This window comes from Leptinotarsa decemlineata, unplaced genomic scaffold (assembly GCF_025532065.1).
Source record: "Leptinotarsa decemlineata unplaced genomic scaffold, Ldec_3_MD MMD2_tig00026374_RagTag_RagTag, whole genome shotgun sequence".
Classification (NCBI taxonomy): domain Eukaryota; kingdom Metazoa; phylum Arthropoda; class Insecta; order Coleoptera; family Chrysomelidae; genus Leptinotarsa; species Leptinotarsa decemlineata.
The window spans coordinates 1285406-1308690 of record NW_027412710.1 but is presented as its reverse complement, the minus strand read 5'-3'; the positions used below and the strand labels follow the sequence as shown (position 1 = coordinate 1308690).

Genomic DNA, 23285 nt, shown 5'->3' with positions numbered 1-23285 from the left:
TCCTCGATTTTGTCGATTATCTGACGTTTAAATTGGAATCAAATTTGGTTGAGGCTTTCCCAGAGTTTTAATGACATAAAATTTATTATTATAAGATAAAGACTTGAAATTATTTGTCAGCAACCAATCGACTATATCGTCAGATTTTTTAATTTCGTCCAACTTATCCATAATAAATGAAAAAAAAACTTACCGAAAAGTGAAAACCTGAAAACACCTTGAAATTGAAAGAAAACACTTTAAAACGCAATAAAAATATTACCAAAAAGCATTGCTAAAATACAATACTGCCTGTTTTACACACAAATAACAAATATTATCAAGAAACGCTAAAACGATTTACCGAAATAATTTTCAGTCCCGGTCCGTCACGGCATCTCGTCCGAATAATTAAATTAAAAACAAACGAAGTCGTACACTAACGGAGACCAACTGGAGGCTAGCCTCCTCTAACGCTATAATTTCTGCAACTGAAATTACAAATCGAGACGTATGTCGCTGGTTGGATCGGTCTCGTGAAGCTTGTGTTTTTTAAAGCGGTTGGAGGCTTGGCTCCATTGCAACGTATGGCATTTATTATTTCGAGTTGATGGTTTATTTGTTATTCGTTCATGGGCGGTGCGTTTGAGTTTTGTTGATGCAGGATACAGTGTGGTACATACTACGTAGTGAGTGATAGTGTTTTTTCGGGCATATCATGTATTTATATTAAAAATTAACGGTAAAGTAATGATAACCAAGCATTTTTAGAAAATAATAATGGTAATTATTTGTCAATATCTTTTAATTTACTGCGATGAATAGCCTCAAATTTTATGGGGAGGCTGAGCCTCCCTTGCCTTCTCTAACGAGCCGCCGCTGCTTCATTCAGTGAATTTTCTACAACGTCTGACACGCGGGCCTGACCCGGAAGCTTATCAAAATGCAACCTCTTCCCCATTTCATTAGACTAGTAGCCTCCTATTTCACCAACCGACAAATCCGCGTTAAAGTCGGAAAAGCCTTTGCCTTCACTCTCAAATCCGTAGTCCCCCAGGACTCAGTTCTAGCCCCTTTCCTATTCCTAATCTATGTACACGACGCCCACTCCACTCATAAAATTTTGAAATACACCTTTATTCCTCCGCCCCCAACACCCGCATCTTACAAACACAATCCTAAACAATGATAAATCACTTCGAGCACTGGTGCAACAAGTGGCGCATCAAAATAAACCCTTCCAAAACCGAAAACATCCTATTCAGACACTTTAATACCACTACCCGCCCCAAATTAAGTACTAACAACTTGAACCTCAGACTGTTGGGAGAGAACCTCCAACTCCAGGTCTCGGTGTCCTACTTGGAGGTTACTTTCACGAAAAGCCTCAACTGGGAGACCGACCTTAGAGAAACTCTGGACAGAGTCCGGAAAAAAGCTAGACTCCTAAAAGTGCTGAGAGACCAACTGGGGAGACGCGACAGTAAGACTCTTTTACACAGGTACAAAATGTTCATAAGACCTATTCTGGATTTTAAAGCCACGATCTACTACTGCACGCTCTCCCTGAGACGAACCCACCGCATACTAACAACCGAAAGAAGATTCCTACAAAACATACATAACCTACCATTCTGATACCCCTCCCACTGAACACTTATTATTTTTAAATGCGAAGTACTTCAGCCCTCATGAAAACAAACTGATGAAACAAATAAATCGAAAATTTATAATAGACATTAGAAACTGGTGAATGGGCGAAATAAATTACTTTCACTCACGGGAACATAAGAAACAAACAATATCAGGCGCGTGTCTGAGGGGTGGGGGGTAATGGGGTAATTACCACCCATGACCATGACTACATATAGAAAAAAATCGAATATTTCTTATTTTCAAACTCAAAAAATGATGATGATGATGACACAACTATGGGTTTTTACACCTGTTTTCTAGTCTTCTAGCTTCTAGCCATAATGAATTATATCGCAATCAGGGTTGCACATTGTGGAGTTGAGTGAACAGGGTTTTTATTTGGTATTGTTCGCCGACACGCCGACGGCCGAATTCACGAAGCAGGTACTTATGTAAATACATTATATACTTGGAATGACATAGTCGGGAATACATCAGCTCAAATACTTAAAATGAACTGATAGAATTATGAATATTACTGGAGTTTTTTCCCAACACCAAACTGTTATTTTAATACCTCGACACATGTTTCGAGAGGAAGATCAAGAGAAAGATCAGTTTGATCTTCCTCTTTTCAAAATGATCACTTGATGATCGGAACACGTGTCGAGGTGTTGAAATAATGGTTTGGTGTTGGGAAAAAACTCCAATAATATTCATTTCTACACCAAATGTTTCAAACAGTGCATCACAAGTACATAAACGAATTATGTAAATAGGAAATTCTAACCACTATATTGAAGAGCATTACAGATTGTAATAAGTAGATAAGTACTAGTGTATTGTATTTGATGAAACTACAGACGTTAGCCATATCTCACAAATATCTGTCATACTCAGGTATGTTACAAAAAATCAAATCTACCTTCGGTAGAACCAGTTATGATAGGCCAAATGTTAGCACAAACTGTCGTGAAACTAATGAAATCTTTGAATTTGAATATGGATAATTGTGAGGGAATTGGTACCGATGGGTGCAATTTAATGTTGGGTGAACAGAAAGGCGCCGTTAAAGAATTGCAACAAGAATTGAAAAATGCTTTGAAGTGCCCATACAGTGATCACGCATTTAATTTATCTATTTCGAAGAGTTGAAATGTTCAGTCAATATGGAATGCTACTGGTATCATGAAAGAAGTCATCACCTTTTCCTATTCATCTTCTAAGAGACACATTGTTCTATTGCACGTCGATGGAAAGAATAAGAATAAAAAAGTTGTGTGATACAAGGTGGGTTGAAAGATGTAAATCCATTAAGTTTTTCGAATATCATTGAATCCTTTGATTTGATATCTAATTGGAGAGAGAGAAATTCCGCATCTAAAGCTGCTTGTCTGAAAGTATCATTTATTTCCACCAACTTCATTGTAAGTTTATGTTGTTTATCAGAAGTATTAGGACTCATAGTAAACTTGAGTAAAATTTTGCAGGCTAAAACCATAGATAATTAGTACGTTGAGAAGATCATTACGATATATAAATATAAATATAAAAGAGAGAGAAAGGTGACGGCAATTTCAATAAAATCTACAAAGACATAACGAAGATTCACGAAAGTGTTAGAGATCGACGTTACTATGCCACGGGTGGTAGGTAAACAAACCATGAGACCAAATATACAATATAATAGTCCTGAGGATTATTATAGAATCACTGTCTATTTTCCTGTCCTTAATAGTGTTATAGAGGATTTCAAATTCGGATTCAACAATAAAGATGTGTTCTATTTTTCAAATGTTGTACCTTCCATCTGCTTGGAACATTCACATGTACAGTTGGAATACTTTATAAACAAATTGGTAGCATTTCTGTCCCAAGTAACTGCAAGTGAATCTGAAATTTCTTTGTACCGTAGATTAGCATTAGAACTGGAACTATGGATAAATGATTGGAAGAATTGTCACGAAAACTCTGATACTGGAATCGATTCATTATTGCGGTGTGATAAAAATATTTACCCTTTAATTCATATTATTTTACAAATTCAAGTGGCATTACCAGTATCTGTCGCCTCGGCAGAACGCAACTTCTCGTCATTGTGAAGACTGAAAACCTATATCAGATCAACCATGTCGAACACTCGTTTAGCAGGACTTGTCTTGCTTAATATTCATCGGGATAATTTGGAATTTACAATTTAACAACATTAATCTATTATAACCTGTTTTTGTAATTTTGTCATGTTTATATATTTTTAGTTATACATTCTCTCATTTTTGAGTTATGGTTTTCGTTTTGAATAATATTCTGTTTATTTATTTTCAGTTACACATTTTCTAATTTTTGAGTTATTGTTTTCGTTTGGAAGGTTATTCTGTTTATTTATTTATTTTTTCAAAGAATTAAATGAGAAAGCCTAATGTTACTGAAGTTTTACTTTTTGACACGTATATGGACCCTTCATAGTGAATATTGGGCCCGAAATGGGTGATTAACCCCCTCATGGCACGCGCCTGAACAACATATGAAAACAGCTACAGGACTTTCTTTTTGTTTTACCATTTGGCTTAGTCGTAATATGTCCGAAAGACGTCGTGACAATGAACTTCCCAATAGCCTCTCCGTGGCCGAATGCAGCTTGAATCGAAATCTTTGTAAAATAGAGACGACGAACTGTCAAAGGTCAAAATAATTAATTGAAGTTATGTAAATTGTAAATATAAATATAACTAAAAAAATAGCACTGCATATTGTGTCTGCATGTCTTCGATTATAAAAACTATCAAAATGGCAACTTTGGAAAGTTCCGTATTACAAAGTAAATTCAGAGGCAGTTTGTTGGGATCCCTAATAGGGGATTGCACGGGATCCCCTTATGAAGGAGATACATTTACTAATGGCGATAAAATCATTCTTCAGCGGTATTTTGACAAATTAGAGGAACCAAATTTCAAAGGTGAATTAGTTGTTCATTGAAAATTGTAATACTAAACATCAATTTTTTCAGCACCTTTCAAACCATACACAGATGACACAGCTATGATGAAATCAGTAGCAAAATTCCTAATCGATAAACCAGAACCAGATTATAAATTTCTCGCAAAGTTATTTGTTAATGAATATTTTAAGCAACCAAAACGAGGTTATGGTGAAAATGTAGTGGATGTTTTCCATAAATTGAGAAACAGCAAATTTGAAGATGTGTTTAAGCCAGCTAGGGAACAATTTCTAGGTAATTTATATATCATATAAAACTTCAAGATTTTCTAGTAAACTATTTTTTGTCGTTTGATTACAAATCTGAGGTGAAGATTTCATTGTTTTGGATCTGCTAGAAATGAGGCCTATTAATTCTACAGTATATGGATTTTTTATTATTATATGTATGTGTCAGTGTTTGTATAATATACTATTCTATTAGTCTAGTGATTTTATATGTTATCGTTGTATTCTATTTTACTTATACTTCAAATTATCTAAAAGAACAATTCGCTCAGGCCAGTCTCAAATTACCTAAACTGTAGGTTAATGGACTGACACTTATCAGGAAACAACTACTCCCTTGGCTAATACCACGAAGAGCGTTGGATTATATCCGACAGGTGTCAGTACAGGATTTTTCACTAAAGTTATTCCTGCATATGCTGTTGGCGATACAACTGCTGCAATAAATTTACTTGTACTTGTTCATAGCTGTAAACTTCATTATATTTGTCTTGTAATCGGGATTACTCTGTGGCCTAAGTTCTTCGAATTCATTATTGGTAATTTTTTGTAAAGATTGGTGTTAAGTGGAATCATATTCTTGTAACTCCTTTTGACACATCCAAGTTGGACTGCATTTCAAGGTATATAATAATTTGGGGATAGCCAACCAGTATTTCAAGAGAAAATATGCTACATGGGAAGGGAGACTATCTAGACGAGATGACAATAGAATTGAAGACTCTATTTTCCTTGTAAGGTAACGTGATAAATACTCTACAGAGAGAGGAGCTCCCAATAACGACCAGTGTGTTTTGCGGCGATTTCAATTCGTGGAGAAATTATTGTGAATGGATTTGTAAGGAGCAAAGATTTCACATTTGTCGAAATTTAATTCAAGTCTTATCTCATTAGAAAGGTGAATTTTTTTTTTAATTCTTGGAGTACAAAATCTGTATTACCACCAATAGAACCATCGTCTAGGTACCAACAATTTAAATTGGTATTGGTAGACTTCGTCAAATAATTTGAAGTAAGGCAGAAAAGAGCTGGACCTAAAGGATTGCCTTGTTGAAACCCTCTCTGAGATAAGATAGTTTTTTTCAAAGTTCAGAAATGTTGAATTTCGATAACATTGCTTGATGAAAGGAAAGAGGTGAGGAATAATTTCGTGGGTTTTCCGCAAAATTATGTTTCTGTGAATCATGTTGAAGGCGTTTTTATAATCTAGAAACCTCTATACATAACAATTTGGTCACAAGGCCACGAAAAATGGTGCCAATAGCAAAGGGATGAATTTTTTTATTGATTCGGTTGTTACTTGATGAAGAATTGTAGTAATTTCATAAACTACACCTCACGATTTGATCTCCACAAACTTTATTTGAGAAATATGAAAATGTGGTGAATGCCACCATCTTTTTTCTTTAATGCTATCAAAGAGACACCGTACAAAATAGGACAAATTTTGGGATTCAGTCGACCGCTCAGCAAAAAGTTACACAAGAAAGTCAAAGAGTACAGAAGGTTTTCACCTTTACAACCATCATCTTCAAGTTATGTGATGGGTGAAGGTTGATCACCCATGGTCTCCTTTACTATTATGTATTATTATAATGTGTAGTTGTTCAAAAACAGTGATGACCAGTTTCTATTTTTGGAGCTTTCGATCGTAAACTGAAGTCATCCGTATGTGTCTTAAAAAGAAGATGCTATTTTACAACATAACATTCTTGTTTCTCAAAAGGATGTACAATTCCCTCAAACTGTATCTGACTGACAAATTTTGAGTTCTGATTCATGTTTTGTGTTCTAAATTATGTAACTAACAAATTTATAAATATTTTTTGTAGACAGAAGTAATATGGAATTATTTTCAGGAAGTGGATCTTATGGAAACGGCGGAGCAATGCGTATTGCTCCTATTGCCTTGTATTGTCACAGCAACTACAAAACTATGCTGGAAATAGCTGCAAATGCTACAAAATTAACTCACACAAATATTCTTGGAGTAAATGGCGCTTTACTGCAATGTATAGCAATTCATCAAGCACTAGAACATCACCCTGAAGAAAAAATTGACCCCAAAAGATTTTGTTTGGAGCTTTACCTTAAAATGAAGAAAATTGAAAAGACTGATGAAGAGGATGTTGAAGAGTACATTTAGTTTGGAAGATATTACTCTCTAAGACTACCAAAAAGGCAACTGTAGCATAATTTTTTCTTAGCTTGTGAGGGATATTCATCTGACCTTCGCGTTTGTAACATTTTTTATCAGTTCATGACAAAGATATGAGGAGAAAATGAAGAAAACAAATCAAAATTTTCAACTTCTCATAGAAATCTCTGAATGTTTTCACAATTATGAAATGAAATCCACAAAAATAATGTATATCCAGTGTATCACTGGGTTCTCAAATAAGCATTTACAAAATTTTTTTTTTTCACTAATAACGTATATTCATGCTTATGGGTCACTTTGAAACAAAAGTATACTGAAATTTAACACAAAATTCCTTGAATGATTTCATGCAGAATGTTGTGTATTCAATTCTTGATAGACCATTATTCTTGAAAATGTGATGTGGAATGTGAATGAAAATGCCCACCCAAAATCCCATGTATTTTCTTATGGCGTTTCATTCTGGCGTTTTTTTGGACATCAGCCCCAGTTCACACGAAAGGGACTTTTGCTGTCATTCAGTCAACCAATCAGAAGCTACCGCGAGTACAGTACAGGCAAATTCAAAAGTAGATGGACAATGTATGTTCTGGCACAAAATCCCAGGTCTAAACTAAAGAGCTAAACTTTTTGCAATATTCATGTCATCCGAGCGGAACCTTGTGGAACACCCAACTCGAGGTAGGTGTGTTTCGGAGAGTGGGAGAGAGAAACGTGTGACGTAATCGATGCAGGATGGAATGAGTATCGTAGAGATTTATAGAGCGTGGTCCACTTGAGACTCCACCTCACCTCTCGAGTCTCCTTGTCACGTACCAGTCACGTGGTCCTAATTAAAAAAAGTTTATCAGTATGAGATTTGAACGCAGGTCGTCGACGTGGTAGACGTCCTTAGCCTCGACACTAACGTGGAATATTGGATGTAACTACAAATTGTTGATATTTATAGCGGTTGTTTTGTCGGGACTGAAATTGACTCATTTTCTATACTTAACCTTATTTCTAAATTTTCGTAGAGTTTTAGGGAAATTGTAACGTCATTTCCTTGTAGAAGATAGGGAAATATCCTTAGATTTGGGAAAGAATTGATGTTTCATATAAAGGTGTGCGTTTGTATGAGTGAGAGAGATACTTGTGACGTAATCGATGCAAAGAGAGACGGAGATGGTATCGAGATGGTATGCCGCCAATGCCAGCAGGTGTTGTCGGTTGTAAAATAAATCGTTGTTTATGGGGAGATGTAGCGTTGCCGATTTTAAAATTGAGCATGAAGGGTTAGGAATACGACTCAATAAACATTGTATATTGGAAGCGCAAAAGTGATATATTAATAATGATGAATGAAGAGTCAGATTTAAGAAAAAATATGACAGTTTAACACTTCGACGTGCGGTTCCTCAATGTGTACCTACAGGGTGTCTCAAAATGTATCGGTTTAATGGAAGTCTATCGTTCCAACATGTCAGAAGGACACTAAGTCATATCTTCGTTAACCAAGTTAGCATCATCAGGAGAAGGAAGAAATGACACCCAAAAGTGTCGGAGAGTTACGTGTTGTGGAGTTAACGTTCGAAGGTGGGGGGAAAATGGGGGAGCGAAGTATTCGTCAATAACAATTCAAAATATGTTGTTTTGCATACGTTTTGACAGTACATTTTCGCAAACCAAGTAAGCATCATCAGGAGATGACTAAAGTCCATGCTTTGTCGTATGAAGGTTCAGTTTGCAAATTTTCGGACTCCCGAAGGGAACCTTGTGGTTCCCTATATTTAAATATCAAAAATCGCCTGCAGAATAATTTCAATCTATTCAAAGAAGCCTAAAAAGAATCAGCCTTAATTTTTTCTCTCACCCAATTATTCAAAAATAGAAAAAATGATCACTTTGAATATCTTTTGAGACAAATGAAAATATTGTAAAGTATGCTTTCGTTATCTTGAAGAAGACGGATGTTTTTGGTTCATGAAATTGAATACAGCAAACTATTTCATTTGATACACATATCATGGGGGAGATAGAAAAAACTAATCCGCCATCTTGGACGGTCTGCCACATTAGATTCAGAGTGATGTCATGTTTTTCAAATGGAAATATTGTAAAGTATGCTTTCGTTATATTGAAGAGGAATGTTTTTGGTTTATGAAATTGAATACAGCAAAATATTTCATTTGATATCCATATCATGGGGGTGCATAGAAAAAACTAATCCGCTGTCTCGGACGGTCTGCCACATTAGATTCAGAATGACTTCATGGGGGTGCATAAAAAACTAGTGTGCCATTTGGGTGGTTCACTATGTTGGATGAAGAATGGCATCACTAACTAACCCTGCATTGTCATTCTATTTACTGCCTGTGCAAAATTTCATCTCAGTCGGTTGAGGATAGCTGCTTCAAAATTCAGTTACAAGATTTGATCTGAACTAACATATATATGCAGGCAGACAGATAGACAGGCATACAGACAAGCAAACAGACAGACACATGCACAGGCAAACCTCAGCCACCCTGTATAAGTCATTTGATATTTAGACGGTAAAAAAATCGTGAAATAAGTCTACTTTACTTTTCAGGGAGACATATTTCTTTGTAAAAATTAATCTCTTGTCAGCTACCTTTTCCCCATAATAACCCACATGTCTAATGATACTTATTCAAAAGTCCTTTAAATAATGTATTCAACTCTGTAACATTTTTGGCATTACAACAATAAGCAAAGTCAGAAAAACAAACTTACCTTCTTTGAGTTCGTTTTTTAATTTCGAACAGAAAAAATTACTTTATTAAATGTTTGAACTGAACATAATTGACTCGAATACAGCGGTATTAACGAGATATCTGGGTAGCTGCATTTCCTTTCAAACCATAGACCTGGAAAGTTATCTACGTACTATGCAACGAGGAGAAACCCCACCTTTTTGAAAAAACCTTCCATTCCGCATTATACGATTTAACTGGATGGCGTTGATTGGCATAACTTGATTGTTGATCAAATTCACCTAAGTTTGCTTTGGAAGAAAAAAATATGGTTATCAAAAATTCCTGCCCAAACATTAAATGTTTGGGAATATTGGGTATGAATTCGGCGTGCCGTATTGGGAAATTTTGAGGATTTACTCGTCAATTCACGTATATTCATCTGAGAAATGTGGTGTACAACAAAGCTGAATTCTGGTTCAACTCTTCTGTCGAAATCATCTTCATTCAATTTATGATTCATTTACATTTTGTAAGGGTGGAATTTGTGTAGATGAAGGATTCTGAAAACGTTTTTGGCACTCATTTCTGAAGCTTGTGACAACTTAGTCAAAGGCTGCATATTTTCTTATCAAGTCAATATGTCCTAGAAATGCAACATTAATGCTTTCGTTATTGACTGGTCCTGAACGTCCTCACAAACCTCATTGAGATCAATGAAAATGATACTTATTTTATTTTTGGAATTTAATTGTTTTCGAGATATTCTAAGCAAATGTTCGTAATTTCTACTTTTCCTAAATTTCTTATAATGAATAATATTTGAATAATCATGTGTACAGTGCTGCCTCTCGACGCAAGTTTCGCTAATTAAGTGAGCATCATCAGGAGATGACTTAAACTGCTCTTAACATAGTGTAAGATTTAGTTTTAGTCATCTTCACATGATACTAACTTGCTTATCAAAACTTGCTTCAAGAGACAGTACTTTTTATTTTGTATGTAGGTTTGTTCAATGTTGTGGATGCCCACTAAAATAGAATTTTCAAATATTCCAGCTGGGGTGCAGCCATAAAACAAAATTATCTTTTCATCCATGCCCTTAAATTTCCCTTGGTTGAATTTATATTTAGTATTAGCGTTGCAACCGTGCGGAGCCGGGGCGGTTCGCTAGTTTATGATATTGATAAGTAATATCCAGAAGCATAATTAATCTCTCCTAAAAATACAGGGTGATTCAAAAGTACTTTGACAAACTTCAGGAGGTGATTCCTCACAATATTCTGATATGAATTGTCCAAATAAATAAATTTCCGGAAACGCTTCGTATCCAAGATACAGGATGTTGAAGTTTTATTTTTATTTTCGTTTTTTTCAAATAACTTTTGAAATACTGAACTTAATTTAACGAAACTTGGTAATAGGAGGTTTTTGAGGTGTCGAATTTGAACCTGATGTTTTTATTGCTCTTACTCGTACGGGGCGCCACCTACAAGTCTTTTTCTTTTTTAAAGATTCATAACTTTTTTGGGCGTACTTCTAGCACATTTTTTAGTAAAAAAATCGATTCCTCTATCATATCTACGTAAATGAGCTACCTTTGTTACTAGTCGCTGTAAGCAACCGTTTTCTAAATATTTGGACTTGAAGACTTCAAGTCGATTTTTTGATAATCGATGCATGTTGAAGTTATTACGAATATTTTGCATTTTTCACAAGAATGCTTTGGAAATAAATTTGACGTTTGTGAGTAGTTTTGGTAATTACATATTTTGTGACAGTTAGATGTTTTGTTGAAGTTTCCGTAAGTAGAAGTAGAAAACACTTATTTTGAAAAAATGGATTATTTGAACAATAATGCTCATTTAGCCGATATGCATTTCGTTTATGGCCTTGCGGATGGCAATGCGCGCGAAGCAAGACGTATTTACCAGGAGCGATTTCCTAATCGAGTACTGCCTTCAGCACCAACATTTGCTAGTCTCCACCGTCGTTTGGCAGAAACAGGTAGCTTTAAGAGGGCAGCTGATATTATTGGAAGACCAAGAGCAGTCCGAATTCCAGAATTGGAAGAAGCTGTTTTGAACGCTCTCGAGGAGAATCCAGAAACAAGCACAAGAGTAATTGCTGAAGCTGTCAATTCTACTCAGTCCACAGTTTGGAGAATTATCCACGATCAACAGTTTTATCCATACCATATTCAAAGGGTACAAGCTCTTTTGACACGAGACTTTCCCCAACGCATTACTATGTGTCAATGGTTTTTGAGAAAATTGGCTGGAAATCCTCAATATTTAAGATATGTACTCTTCACGAACGAGGCAAACTCCTCCCGAAATGCTATCACAAACTTTCATAACAACCATGTTTGGGCTCTCGAAAATCCGCACGCAGTTAGTGAAAGGCATTATCAGTATCAATTTTCTGTAAATGTATGGGCGGCAATAATATATAATTACTTGATAGGTCCTTTCTTTCTTCCGCTCCGACTGAATGGCGCAACTTACAGACATTTTTTCGAAAATGAATTGCCGGGACTACTTCAGAATGTACCATTAGATATTCGTATCCGCATGTGGTTTATACATGATGGGGCTCCGGCCCATTTTAGCGTTGTAGCCAGGGAATTCCTTAACACAGTCTATTCAAATCAATGGATCGGTAGGGGTGTAGAAGAACCTAACCAGGCGTGGGCACCAAGGTCCCCAGATCTAAACCCGATAGATTTTTATTTTTGGGGACATTTGAAGTCACTAGTTTATAAGACTCCAGTAGTGAACGAGGAAGATCTAAGAAACCGAATAGTAGACGCGTGTGAAACAATAAGAAACACACCAATAATTTTTGAGCGGGTACGAGATTCAATGACTAGACGACTGACTGCCTGTATTTTCGCTGAGGGTGGACACTTCCAACAATTTATTTGAATACAATTTAGTTTCGTTTATTTTAGTTTATTCTACATATTCAAAATTTCCTGAAATAAAATGTAGACATTTCTTGCAAATTTTATTAAAACAAATACTGATTATGCACCCTTGATACAAAAATAACTATTTCGCTCAAGGATGTCATAAAGGAACTTACCCAACAGTAATGACCTCTTCAAACGAGTAAAACGTCAAATTTATTTCCAAAGCATTCTTGTGAAAAAAGCAAAATATTCGTAATAACTTCAACATGCATCGATTATCAAAAAATCGACTTGAAGTTTTCAAGTCCAAATATTTAGAAAACGGTTGCTTACAGCGACTAGCAACAAGGGTAGCTTATTTACGTAGATATGATACAGGAATCGATTTTTTAACTGAAAAATGTGCTAGAAGTACACCCAAAAAAGTTATGAATCTTTAAAAAAAAAAGACGTGTAGGTGGCGCCCCCTACGAGTAAGAGCAATAAGAACATCAGGTTCGAAATCGACACCTCAAAAACCTCCTATTACCAAGTTTCGTTTAATTAAGTTCAGTATTTCAAAAGTTACTTGAAAAAAACGAAAATAAAAATAAAACTTCAATATCCTGTATCTTGGAAACGAAGCGTTTCCGGACATTTAATTATTTGGACAATTCATATTAGAATATTGTGAGGAATCACCTCCTGAAGTTTGTCAAAGTACTTTTGAATCACCCTGTATATCTCTTTCAATTAACATAAATTTTTATTTTTGATATTTCTTAATTTTCTGCTTATATCTTTTCTATGTAATGCTGACGAATGAAGTTTCAACCATATAATTTGCGAAAAATTAGCAGTGAACTGAAATTAGAGTTAATAACAGTTGATTACTCGTTCAATTATTGAAAGTGAGTGGTTCTTGAAGAAAAATTGAATGTCATCTCCAGCTATTATGGTGCGATATTTTTTTGTATTACCTTTACTGACACAGTGTAGGTTGAAGTAAACAGTTTTATTTTTATCCCGAAGTTAATGCCTTAGAGAGCAAAATCTTCTCCAATTCTTTGTTTGATTAGGCTAATTATTTAAAGTAATTTGACAGTACTAACGAAAAGTTGATTGAATTATTCAAATATTACTTGCGATTGCCCCAGATTAAATTATATTTCCAACCGGGTAAAAATTTGTTTCCCCTCTAATCCGTATGAAGAGAACATTACCTTCAAGAAAGCATTGAGCCGGAATTATATTATTGTGTCGTGGTGTGTCGTGACGCGCCACAAGTATATCGTATGTATTCATTTAGTATGTTTAGAAGTATATTACCGAAGTGCAGTATGTCGTGACGCAATCTGTTGTGACGGCGATCGGTCGATTCCCAATCGGCGTCAGAACGATGGTGGGGTTATGACGCGTCAGAACACTCTACACTAGTATGTTTCTAATCTGATGCGTTAACTAGTTAGAGAATAGTCGTTTGCATTTATTTGTGCACAAGATGTCGGACGAACTTATTGAACTTGTAAGAAAATATGGGTTTGCATTTTTTTAATATCATTTCTACCATACTCTACTCCCGTGGTCGTCAAATTGCGGCCCGTGGCCAGTATTTTTGCGGCCCGCGACAAAGTAAATTATTTCAATAGTCAACTGCATTTGTTTGAAGGTGATTGACAATGTTTCATGATGAATTTCACTAGTTCGGACTTCCATTGTCTACTATATAAAATGATTTGAAATCCCTGAAACAATTAAAAAAGAATAATTAAAAATGAATAGCTGAAAATAACAATTATATTAAGCAAAATAAACCTGAAATGAAATAATAGTTAAATAAACTACAAGTAAAAATAGAACAATTGAATAAATAAAAACAAAATAAAAATAAAGGAATGAAAAAAGAAAATAAAAGCAAAAAGTGTAGAGATTCCAAGTCACGTTAGTTCACGACGTTTCGATTGTAGATACTAACAATCGATTGTAGATACTAACAATCGAAACGTCGTGAACTAAGGTGACTTGGAATCTCTACACTTTTTATTTAAAAAAAAAAGATTTTTCTTTTTCATTCCTTTATTTTTATTTTGTTTTTATTTATTCAATTGTTCTATTTTTACTTGTAGTTTATTCCACTATTATTTCATTTATTTCAGGTTTATTTTGCTTAATATAATTGTTATTTTCAGCTATTCATTTTTAATTGTTTCAGGGATTTCAAATCATTTTATATAGTAGACAATGGAAGTCCGAACTAGTGAAATTCAGTCAACTACATGTCATAAACAAACAGATTTTGCGTTCGAATCCGGTGACGGTGACTGACGATAGTCCGTTTCTCAAACGTCGTTTCAAAATTTTTCAAATAGGAAAAATTAATGGGCTCCTCATTAGCCGCATTTGTCGGGTAACAGGAGCGACTGACTTTTTTTTGTAAAACTGTGATTGTACCTTATCTACATGTCTGTAGTTGATTATAACTATGATTAAAGTGTTCTCTTATAACAAAGGTGAGATTTTATAATAAAAAATAACAAGAATTTTCATTCAAACTTCCCCATAGTAGGCTTCCATTGCCCTGTTCTCTCCTACGTTTTCTGATTCCACCTGTCGTCGCCATGTTGAAGATATTTGAAAAAATTTGCTTGGGGCTTGACGAACTAGAACGTACTGGAATCACAAGCAGTCTTGCTTGTGATTCCAGGTCGCGCGGCTACCGCGCGACTTCCATGATAAAAAGTTACGCGCGATTGTTATGCGACCTAATGTGAAGCGGCCCGGCGCTGACACCCAGATTGTCCTGTGTGGCCCTTGGCCAGAAAAGTGTGACGACCGCTGTTATACTCAAATTGATTTTTCGACATTCTGAAATATTAATGAAATCTTTCGTCATCACTAGTAAATGATATTCGCCTCGACTACCTCTCAGATCATTTACCGGATGAACCCAATATTTTCTCTTTTTTCCTTTTTTTTTAAGTAAACTTTACATTAGCAGACACGCAAGATTTTCTTGAATATCACTATCCGAATCAGAGGAAAGCATTGTAGATGCTCGCGTGCGTTTACTACAAAGGCCACCACTGTATTGACTCGAAATAACGTCAGAACGCGCACCGATACGACAGAATAGTCTGCACACTCGTCGTCACGTCAGAGAGCATTACAACACACCACAACATAATAATGTAATTCCCACTTTACTGACATTTTTTAAATATATTAGGATATCAGGATAATATTTCCTTTGTTAAATCCATAGTAGTTTTTATAGTTTGAAATTTATTTTTTGTGAAGACTAGTTGGTTATTATTTTTTCCACAGTATCGTATTACAATTCAAGAAGTAACTGACTAATTTAGTGTCATTTTTCTTATTGATACAATTTTTATTACCTCAGAATTTTTCATGTTAGATTCGATAGTCTACTGTTTCAATATTTGTATAGATTTTTTAATAATTTTTAATTGTTTTTTAGGTTGTGGAAGATAATAATAGCTGGAAAACAAGAATACATTTTCCTAATTTTAAATGGAAATTGTATTTCACCGTATTTAATTTTTCTAGTAAGTGAATCGGTCGTTTCTTTTTTAGCGCTGACCCAGCTTTAACAGCTTACCAAGAGAAACTAAAAGTGGTTGAACATTTGTTAGGGAAACGGATTGACACTGATTTGGATGAAGAAGTAATATTCTGTTTAGGCAACGGAATAAGCAGTTATGAATCTGTTCCCACAGCCATCTATTGTTTTTTAAGAGCTCAAAGTGAAATCCCTCACATAAAGGTAAAACATTTATCCACAGAAATTTATTTTAAATTTTTTATGTACTCTTTTCTGAAACACAAAAATATGAATTTGGTTTGATATAACTGAAACATTTGAATTGAAGGGGTTATATTTTTAGGAGTTGATTAATTTTTGGGAAAGAAAGTTTTTGGCTTTCTACTACTCCATCTTGATACAAAAAAAGGATGAGGGAATCTTCCAAAGAAAGGAAGGAAGTAATCAATTTGAAAATAAGTAACTCTATACATGGACGTGTAGATCATGCAAAGAAGTAACTTTCAGACACAAAATGAAAGAAAGTCCTCCTGAAACAGCTACTTTCATATAAACATTGAATTACACAAAAGAAAAAAAAATCTTTCGAAACAAATACTTCTATATGAACACTGAATTATACAGAAGATAATTTTCTCTACTCACTTTGTATTTCAAACATTCGTTGTGGAATAAAAATCAGATATCATTCACATAATCATCAATCATTTAAAGTAGAACTTATGTTACTTATTCTTGCAATCATAGCAACTGATCTCCCCATGAAAAAGTTATCTCAACTGAATTTTTCCAGCATGGGTGATTATGAAAAACTTCGAAATTTATAGTAGTTGATTTCCGAGTCGAAAACTCTAAAATACAATAATCACACGGAATTCTCGTCGAACATATATTTACAAAATAATAGAGGCCAACAAAATTGCTAGAAAAATCAAAATTCTTCTTCGCTATATTCGGATGACGTGGAATCATCATCGGTTTGAATAACGATCGGATTTATGGAACTTTGCACATAATATTTGTTCTCTTCTTTTATAACGTGGGACACACAGTTCTTCCACACATCACTATTACCTACTTCATTCACCAATCGCCTTATATTGTCAAGCACTACAGCATTCAAAGTCGGTGACTGATTACATTTCCGCAAGATTTCTTTCATTGTGGCCCAAACCATTTCAATTGGATTGAACACACAATAGTATGGAGGCAAACGTAAGAGAATATGACCACGTGTTTCACACATCGAATCAATAATATACTCTTTTTTGAAATTACGTTGTTTTATGGTCGCCAGTAATACCTTTTTCCTTGGAACCTTTTCGGGTATTTCCATGTCATGATTTCGCATGAAATCAACAATATCTGCTTTTTTTGTGTTATTGTTTGGTATTTTAGTCAATAACCGAGAATGATACGAAGCGTTATCCATAACAATAACCAGCAATGTCTGCTGGATTATCGGTAGCTTCTCATTCGCCTCAAATGTTCTTGTCGGAGTTGAACAATGCGTGTCGATTCCATTATGACCATCCGATTGTTCAATTTTTTATATTTGAAACCACAAGACAATAAGACACATCGTAAAGTTTCTAAAGATTTGTAATTGTAATGGGGATAGTCGAGTAATCTATACCAAATCATTTCCAAGGTTGGTACTTCATTTTTTTGGTATATACCATAAATTGTTCGCCGAATCACATCTTTTGTAGCACCATCAACGTTTGCAAATTTTTCATTCCTTTGTTTTCGTTTCATTGCATGGTCAATGACATCCCCTATTTTAATGACTCGAAGAACTGTCGAACGAGATAGTTTCGTTAACTCGCATATTCTATTGACAATAGCATTCTGTGAAGTGTGACAGTTTTCCTTCTTCAAGCATTCATGAATATTTAAAATTACTCGCTGAACTTGAACATGTAAATCTTCATTTTCAGATTCCGGATCCCTGTCGATTGACACAGATTCCTCAAACGTAATGTTATCATTTGTTTCAAAAGGTCTCCAAAAAGCCATATTGATGAAAGTACCCAAAAACACTAAGATTTTCACAAAAATCGGTTTAAACGATGAGATTGGAACCCTTGGTGTAAAAGTTGAAAACTTTTTCTAGAGATCAATTACCCTAACACCAAACTGATATTTTTGCACTCGACGCGCGTTTCGCTAACAAGGCTAGCATCTTCAGGAGAAGGAAATTGATACTGAATCTAAAGACAAGGGTTAGCTGTTCGTATACCTAAAGTTTTTTGGTCCGATGGTCCTAATTGATTTTTAGATAATTAACTAGTGGAACCACTACCTGCAAATTAATTTGTCAACAATAGTTTAAAAAGCGGACAAATTAATTTGCAGGTAGTGGTTCCACTAGTTAATTACCGAAAAATCAATTAGGATAATCATCATTTAACAAACAAAGTCCACATCGGACCAAAAAACTTTAGGTATATAAACAGCTAACCCTTGTCTTTAGATTCAGTATCAATTTGCTTCTCCTGAAGATGCTGACCTTGTTAGCAAAACGCGCGTCGAGTGCAAAAATATCAGTTTGGTGTTAGGGTAATTGATTTCTAGAAAAAGTTTTCAAAAATGGGTTTGCAAAACCACTCACTACCTCACCTAACCCCACGAACACACGACACTGATAAAGAAATATTGTGAAACGGACAAATAATTAGTATTCAGCCAGTCCAGCTAGCCGAGCTTTTATTCCTCAACTACATTTGATAGCACGCTAACTAACTATCTGGACGACTAGGGGCCACAGGCCAGAAATGTTTATGACTGTACCAGGGACGCTTTGAACATCAAAGCACCGGTAGTATATACGTTTCCCATTTGCCGGGCAGTGATTATGAACACCCCTCGTAGTTCTCTTATTTTTATTGCCGTTCCAATTGGGAATGGATAGACTATAGCTTGGAATTTTATCATTAAACAGTTGGATTTTCGAATATTTAATGTCAATTGAAATATTTCAACTGAGGCTGTCGTACCACTATCATCGCAATAGTTGGTGTTCATAGCCCGCTTAACATTTTTTATACAGTGCTTTTCAGATAAAAGTATCCACCTTTAATAACTTTTGTAATACTGGTATTTAGAAAAAGTCCAAAAACACGTCAATTTATGTTGGAAGGGGCAAGCATTGTGGCTTATTTAAACTTACCGGAAAAACCACCCCCTCACCCCTAGCATCATCCCTTTTTTTTAAATTACTTCTCATATTTTTTATGTAAAATTTGGATACTCCTCTTTGAGCTGATTTCAAAAATGTATAATACTTGTAGGTTAAAGTGGTTAGTTTATGAGATAAACAATATTTCTTTTAATAGCACAAATTTTACTTATTTTTTACTTTCACCTTATTTGCCTGTAATAAAATGGGTTGTACAACAGTTCAAACTCTTTAATCTTTTTAACTGTGCTATTTATTATGAAGTTACAATAAGTGTTCAAAATGAGTACCATTCACTTCCATACAATGGTATAATCTATTTTGAAATGCCTCTCTGACATTGCTTAATACGGCTGGATTTAATTGTCGATATTCATTTTCTATCCTCTCTCGTAAATCATCCAGAGATTCTGGTTGGGTAGCATAAACTTTTGTTTTTAAATACCCCCATAAAAAGACGTCTAGGGGTGTTAAATCCGGTGACCTAGGTGGCCACTCCATCATCTGCCCTCTTCTACCTATCCAACGAGCGGGGAATGTTTCGTTTAAAAATTGTCGGACAGGCATAGCATAGTGTGGGGGAGCTCCGTCTTGTTGAAATACCAGTAAATCTTCGGAAAGGTTATCATCATTTTCTATTATTGTTGTAATACGTGGGTCAACCCCTTCCCTGAGTAACTCAAGATATGATTCACCATTTAAATTTCCGTTGATGAAGAAAGGTCCGACAATGTGGTCACCTAGGATACCACACCAAACGTTTAACTTTTGGGGATGTTGTGTATGGAATTCACGCATAATATGTGGATCACTTAATCTACAATTATTCCTATTTACTAAGCCATTTAATGAAAATGAGCATTCATCAGAAAAGCAAATATTGTTTAACAATTGTGGATTGTTATTGATAAATTGCGTCATTGATTCGCAAAACTCTAGACGACGATCAAAATCATCTTCATTCAACTCGTGCACCAACTTAACTTTGTATGGGTGGTACTTGAATTTATGTAGAACTCGGAAAACTGTAGAAGATGAAACACCGATCGCTCTACTTATTGTTGACAACGATTGGGGTTGTTGAGCCTCTAAGCTGACTTGCCCTAAAATTGCCACTTGGATTGCTTCGTTATTTACGAGTCCCTCTCTCGCTTATGCACTTTATTGCAAACAGACCCTGTTGTGGTAAATTTCTCCATCAGTTGAATTACATACTTATGAGTTGCATGTCTTCTGTCATGTAATTCGTTAAATATTCTAGCAGCAGCTCTTGCACAATTATTATTTTGGTAGTATAAACCTACAATTTCAATTCTTTCTTGCAAAGAGTAAACCATTTCAGCGAAACAAAATAAATAATGTATCAAAGTACACTATCAATAGTGACTACAAATTCTAGTTGACAATGTCAAACTTTAATAAAAAGTAGAGTTTTTTGTTGTTTGGATTTTTGAAGTAGAATAAATAGCACAGGTAAACAGATTAAAGAGTTTGAACTGTTGTACAACCCATTTTAGTACAGGCAAATAAGGTGAAAGTAAAAATAAGTAAAATTTGTGCTATTAAAAGAAAAATTGTTTATCTCTTAAACTAACCACTTTAACCTACAAGTATTAAACATTTTTGAAATCAGCTCAAAGAGGAGTATCCAAATTTTACATAAAAAATATGAGAAGTAATTTAAAAAAAAAGGGATGATGCTAGGGGTGAGGGGGTGGCTTTTCCAGTAAGTTTAAATAAGCCATAATGCTTGCCCCTTCCAACATAAATTGACGTGTTTTTGGATTTTTCCTAAATACCAGTATTACAAAAGTTATTAAAGGTGGATACTTTTATCTGAAAAGCACTGTATATACTTCTTCTACTAACTGCTTAATTGTACCACTACCACTATCACGAGTTGACCATATTTTAGAAATATCTTGTATTATCTATGAAAAAATATAGATGAACAGGTGGTACTTGTCCATTAAGAAAAATCACACTATTTCATAAGATATCGAATAAGAATGAGAATGACTTCAAAATGTGTTTTTAATTTCAGACGGATAATGTCTTTAGACGTACCATTCAATATGCTATCAGTCTTGGTGGAGATACAGATACGATAGCTTGCATGGCTGGGGCTATAGCAGGTGCTCATTTAGGAGAAGAAGCCATAAACTCTGATTTAGCCAGGCATTGTGAGTTTTCAAAGGAAATCATTGAAGTCGCTGATAATTTGTTTATGACTAGAGCAGTGAGCCCAACAACCTCATGAGATATTCAATATATGTAACCCTAAGAAAATATTGGGATGTTCCATTTTTATCATTATTTATAAATATTGATTATGTTGAGAACAATTTGACTTTTATTTCTGCATCGAAGGAGTTCCACAAGGATCGGTTTCGGGACCATTATTGTACAGTATACATAAAAAATCTCACTGAAGTCATCTCTGAACATATGCTGATGACTGCACGATATTCTTTAGTTTTAGGAGTTATATTTCCTTTCTGAGGAGTTTATGATTGATTGATAATATGTTTATTGTTTAAGAATAATATTCTCGTTACAAACACAATGTCATAAATAAATATTAATATAAACATGAAGTATATAAGATGTGAAGATAAATGTATAAAATGTAAGTGATTAAAATAAAATATAAACCATATATACATACATATGCAAAAGTTACAGCTAGGACAACGAATAAAAATATGTCTTTCACACACAGCACAATCGCAAATTCCACACATTCTAAATTACAGGGTATCGTTGGTCATAATAGGCTTTATCACTTAATAGTTTTGTACATTTCTTTCTGAATGTGATGAAAGGAGTCTCTTTGATTTCATTGGGAAGTTTATTGTATATCCTGATTCCATTATATATCAACGAGTTTTGAACCAAAAATGTTTTTGGAATTGGTAGACGATTCGACCGTCTTGTGTGGTATGTGGCTGTAGCTGTAGATTCATAGTTCTCCCTATTTTTATGTATAATTGACACGGTTTCCAATATAAATATTGAAATAACTAAGGATTCTATGTTCTCAAAAAAGGGATTTACATGAATCCCGCCATTTCGCTTTATATAAGTACCTGATAGCCCTTTTCTGCAAGACAAAAACCGAATGCATAAATTGTTTACTGCAAACATCCCAAAAGGGTATACCATACCTTACATGAGGGTCTATTAAGTAGGACACTACTTTTGCTGCAGCAAACCCCAGTTTATTTGAGATGTTTCTTAGTGTGAAACATCCTGATGCCAATTTTTTGTTGATGTGTGCAATATGCCGAGAGAATTTTAAATTTTCATCTAAATAAATTCCCAAAAATTTCAAAGTGGAGTTATTTTTTATTGTGTTATTGTCTGGGGGATATCAGGTATATTACACTTGAATGCTAATATTTTTTTTTGCTGGTATTCAATGATGAAAAGATTCAAGTTAAACCAATTCTTCACTTTTTTTATGTTTCGGCACATTTTGTTATGTAATCTGTTTTTGTCTTTGTCATGCCACACTAAATTGGTGTCGTCAGCAAATAAGGTAAAGCTTCCTGTAATCGATATGTTGGTCTAATCATTAATGTACAACAGAAACAGTATAGAACCTAACACATAGCCTTAAGGTACTCCACAATTTATCTCTCTAACGTCCGAGTTACATGACGTTCTTACAAATTGTTTTCTATCAGAAACCAAATATGACTGTTGTCCCTAAAACCATATCTTGTGAGTTTCCGAAGCAATATGCTGTGATTGACACAGTCAAAAACTTTGGATAAGTCAGAAAGCACTGCTGCAGTGGCTTCCCCACTGTTGATTTCATTATACACTAATTGCAATACAATTGATATAGCTTCACTTGTACTCTTGAAATTCTGAAAGTCATACTGATGTGCACTCAGTTTCCCATTACTAGTCAAAAATTCCATTATTCTTTTTTTTTTACTAGTTTT

The 23285-nt window shown here is 34.7% G+C and overlaps 1 protein-coding gene across 1 annotated transcript; it reads left to right on the top strand.

Annotated features, from left to right (window-relative positions):
- Positions 1-4281: 4281 nt before the first annotated feature.
- On the top strand, positions 4282-21677 carry LOC111506450 (ADP-ribosylhydrolase ARH3). Its single transcript, XM_023161517.2, has 5 exons — positions 4282-4570; positions 4622-4846; positions 6699-6975; positions 16184-16373; positions 21377-21677. The coding sequence occupies exons 1-5, from the start codon at positions 4375-4377 to the stop codon at positions 21590-21592; spliced, it is 1104 nt and encodes a 367-aa protein (XP_023017285.2). The 5' UTR covers positions 4282-4374; the 3' UTR covers positions 21593-21677.
- The last annotated feature ends 1608 nt before the right edge of the window (positions 21678-23285 follow it).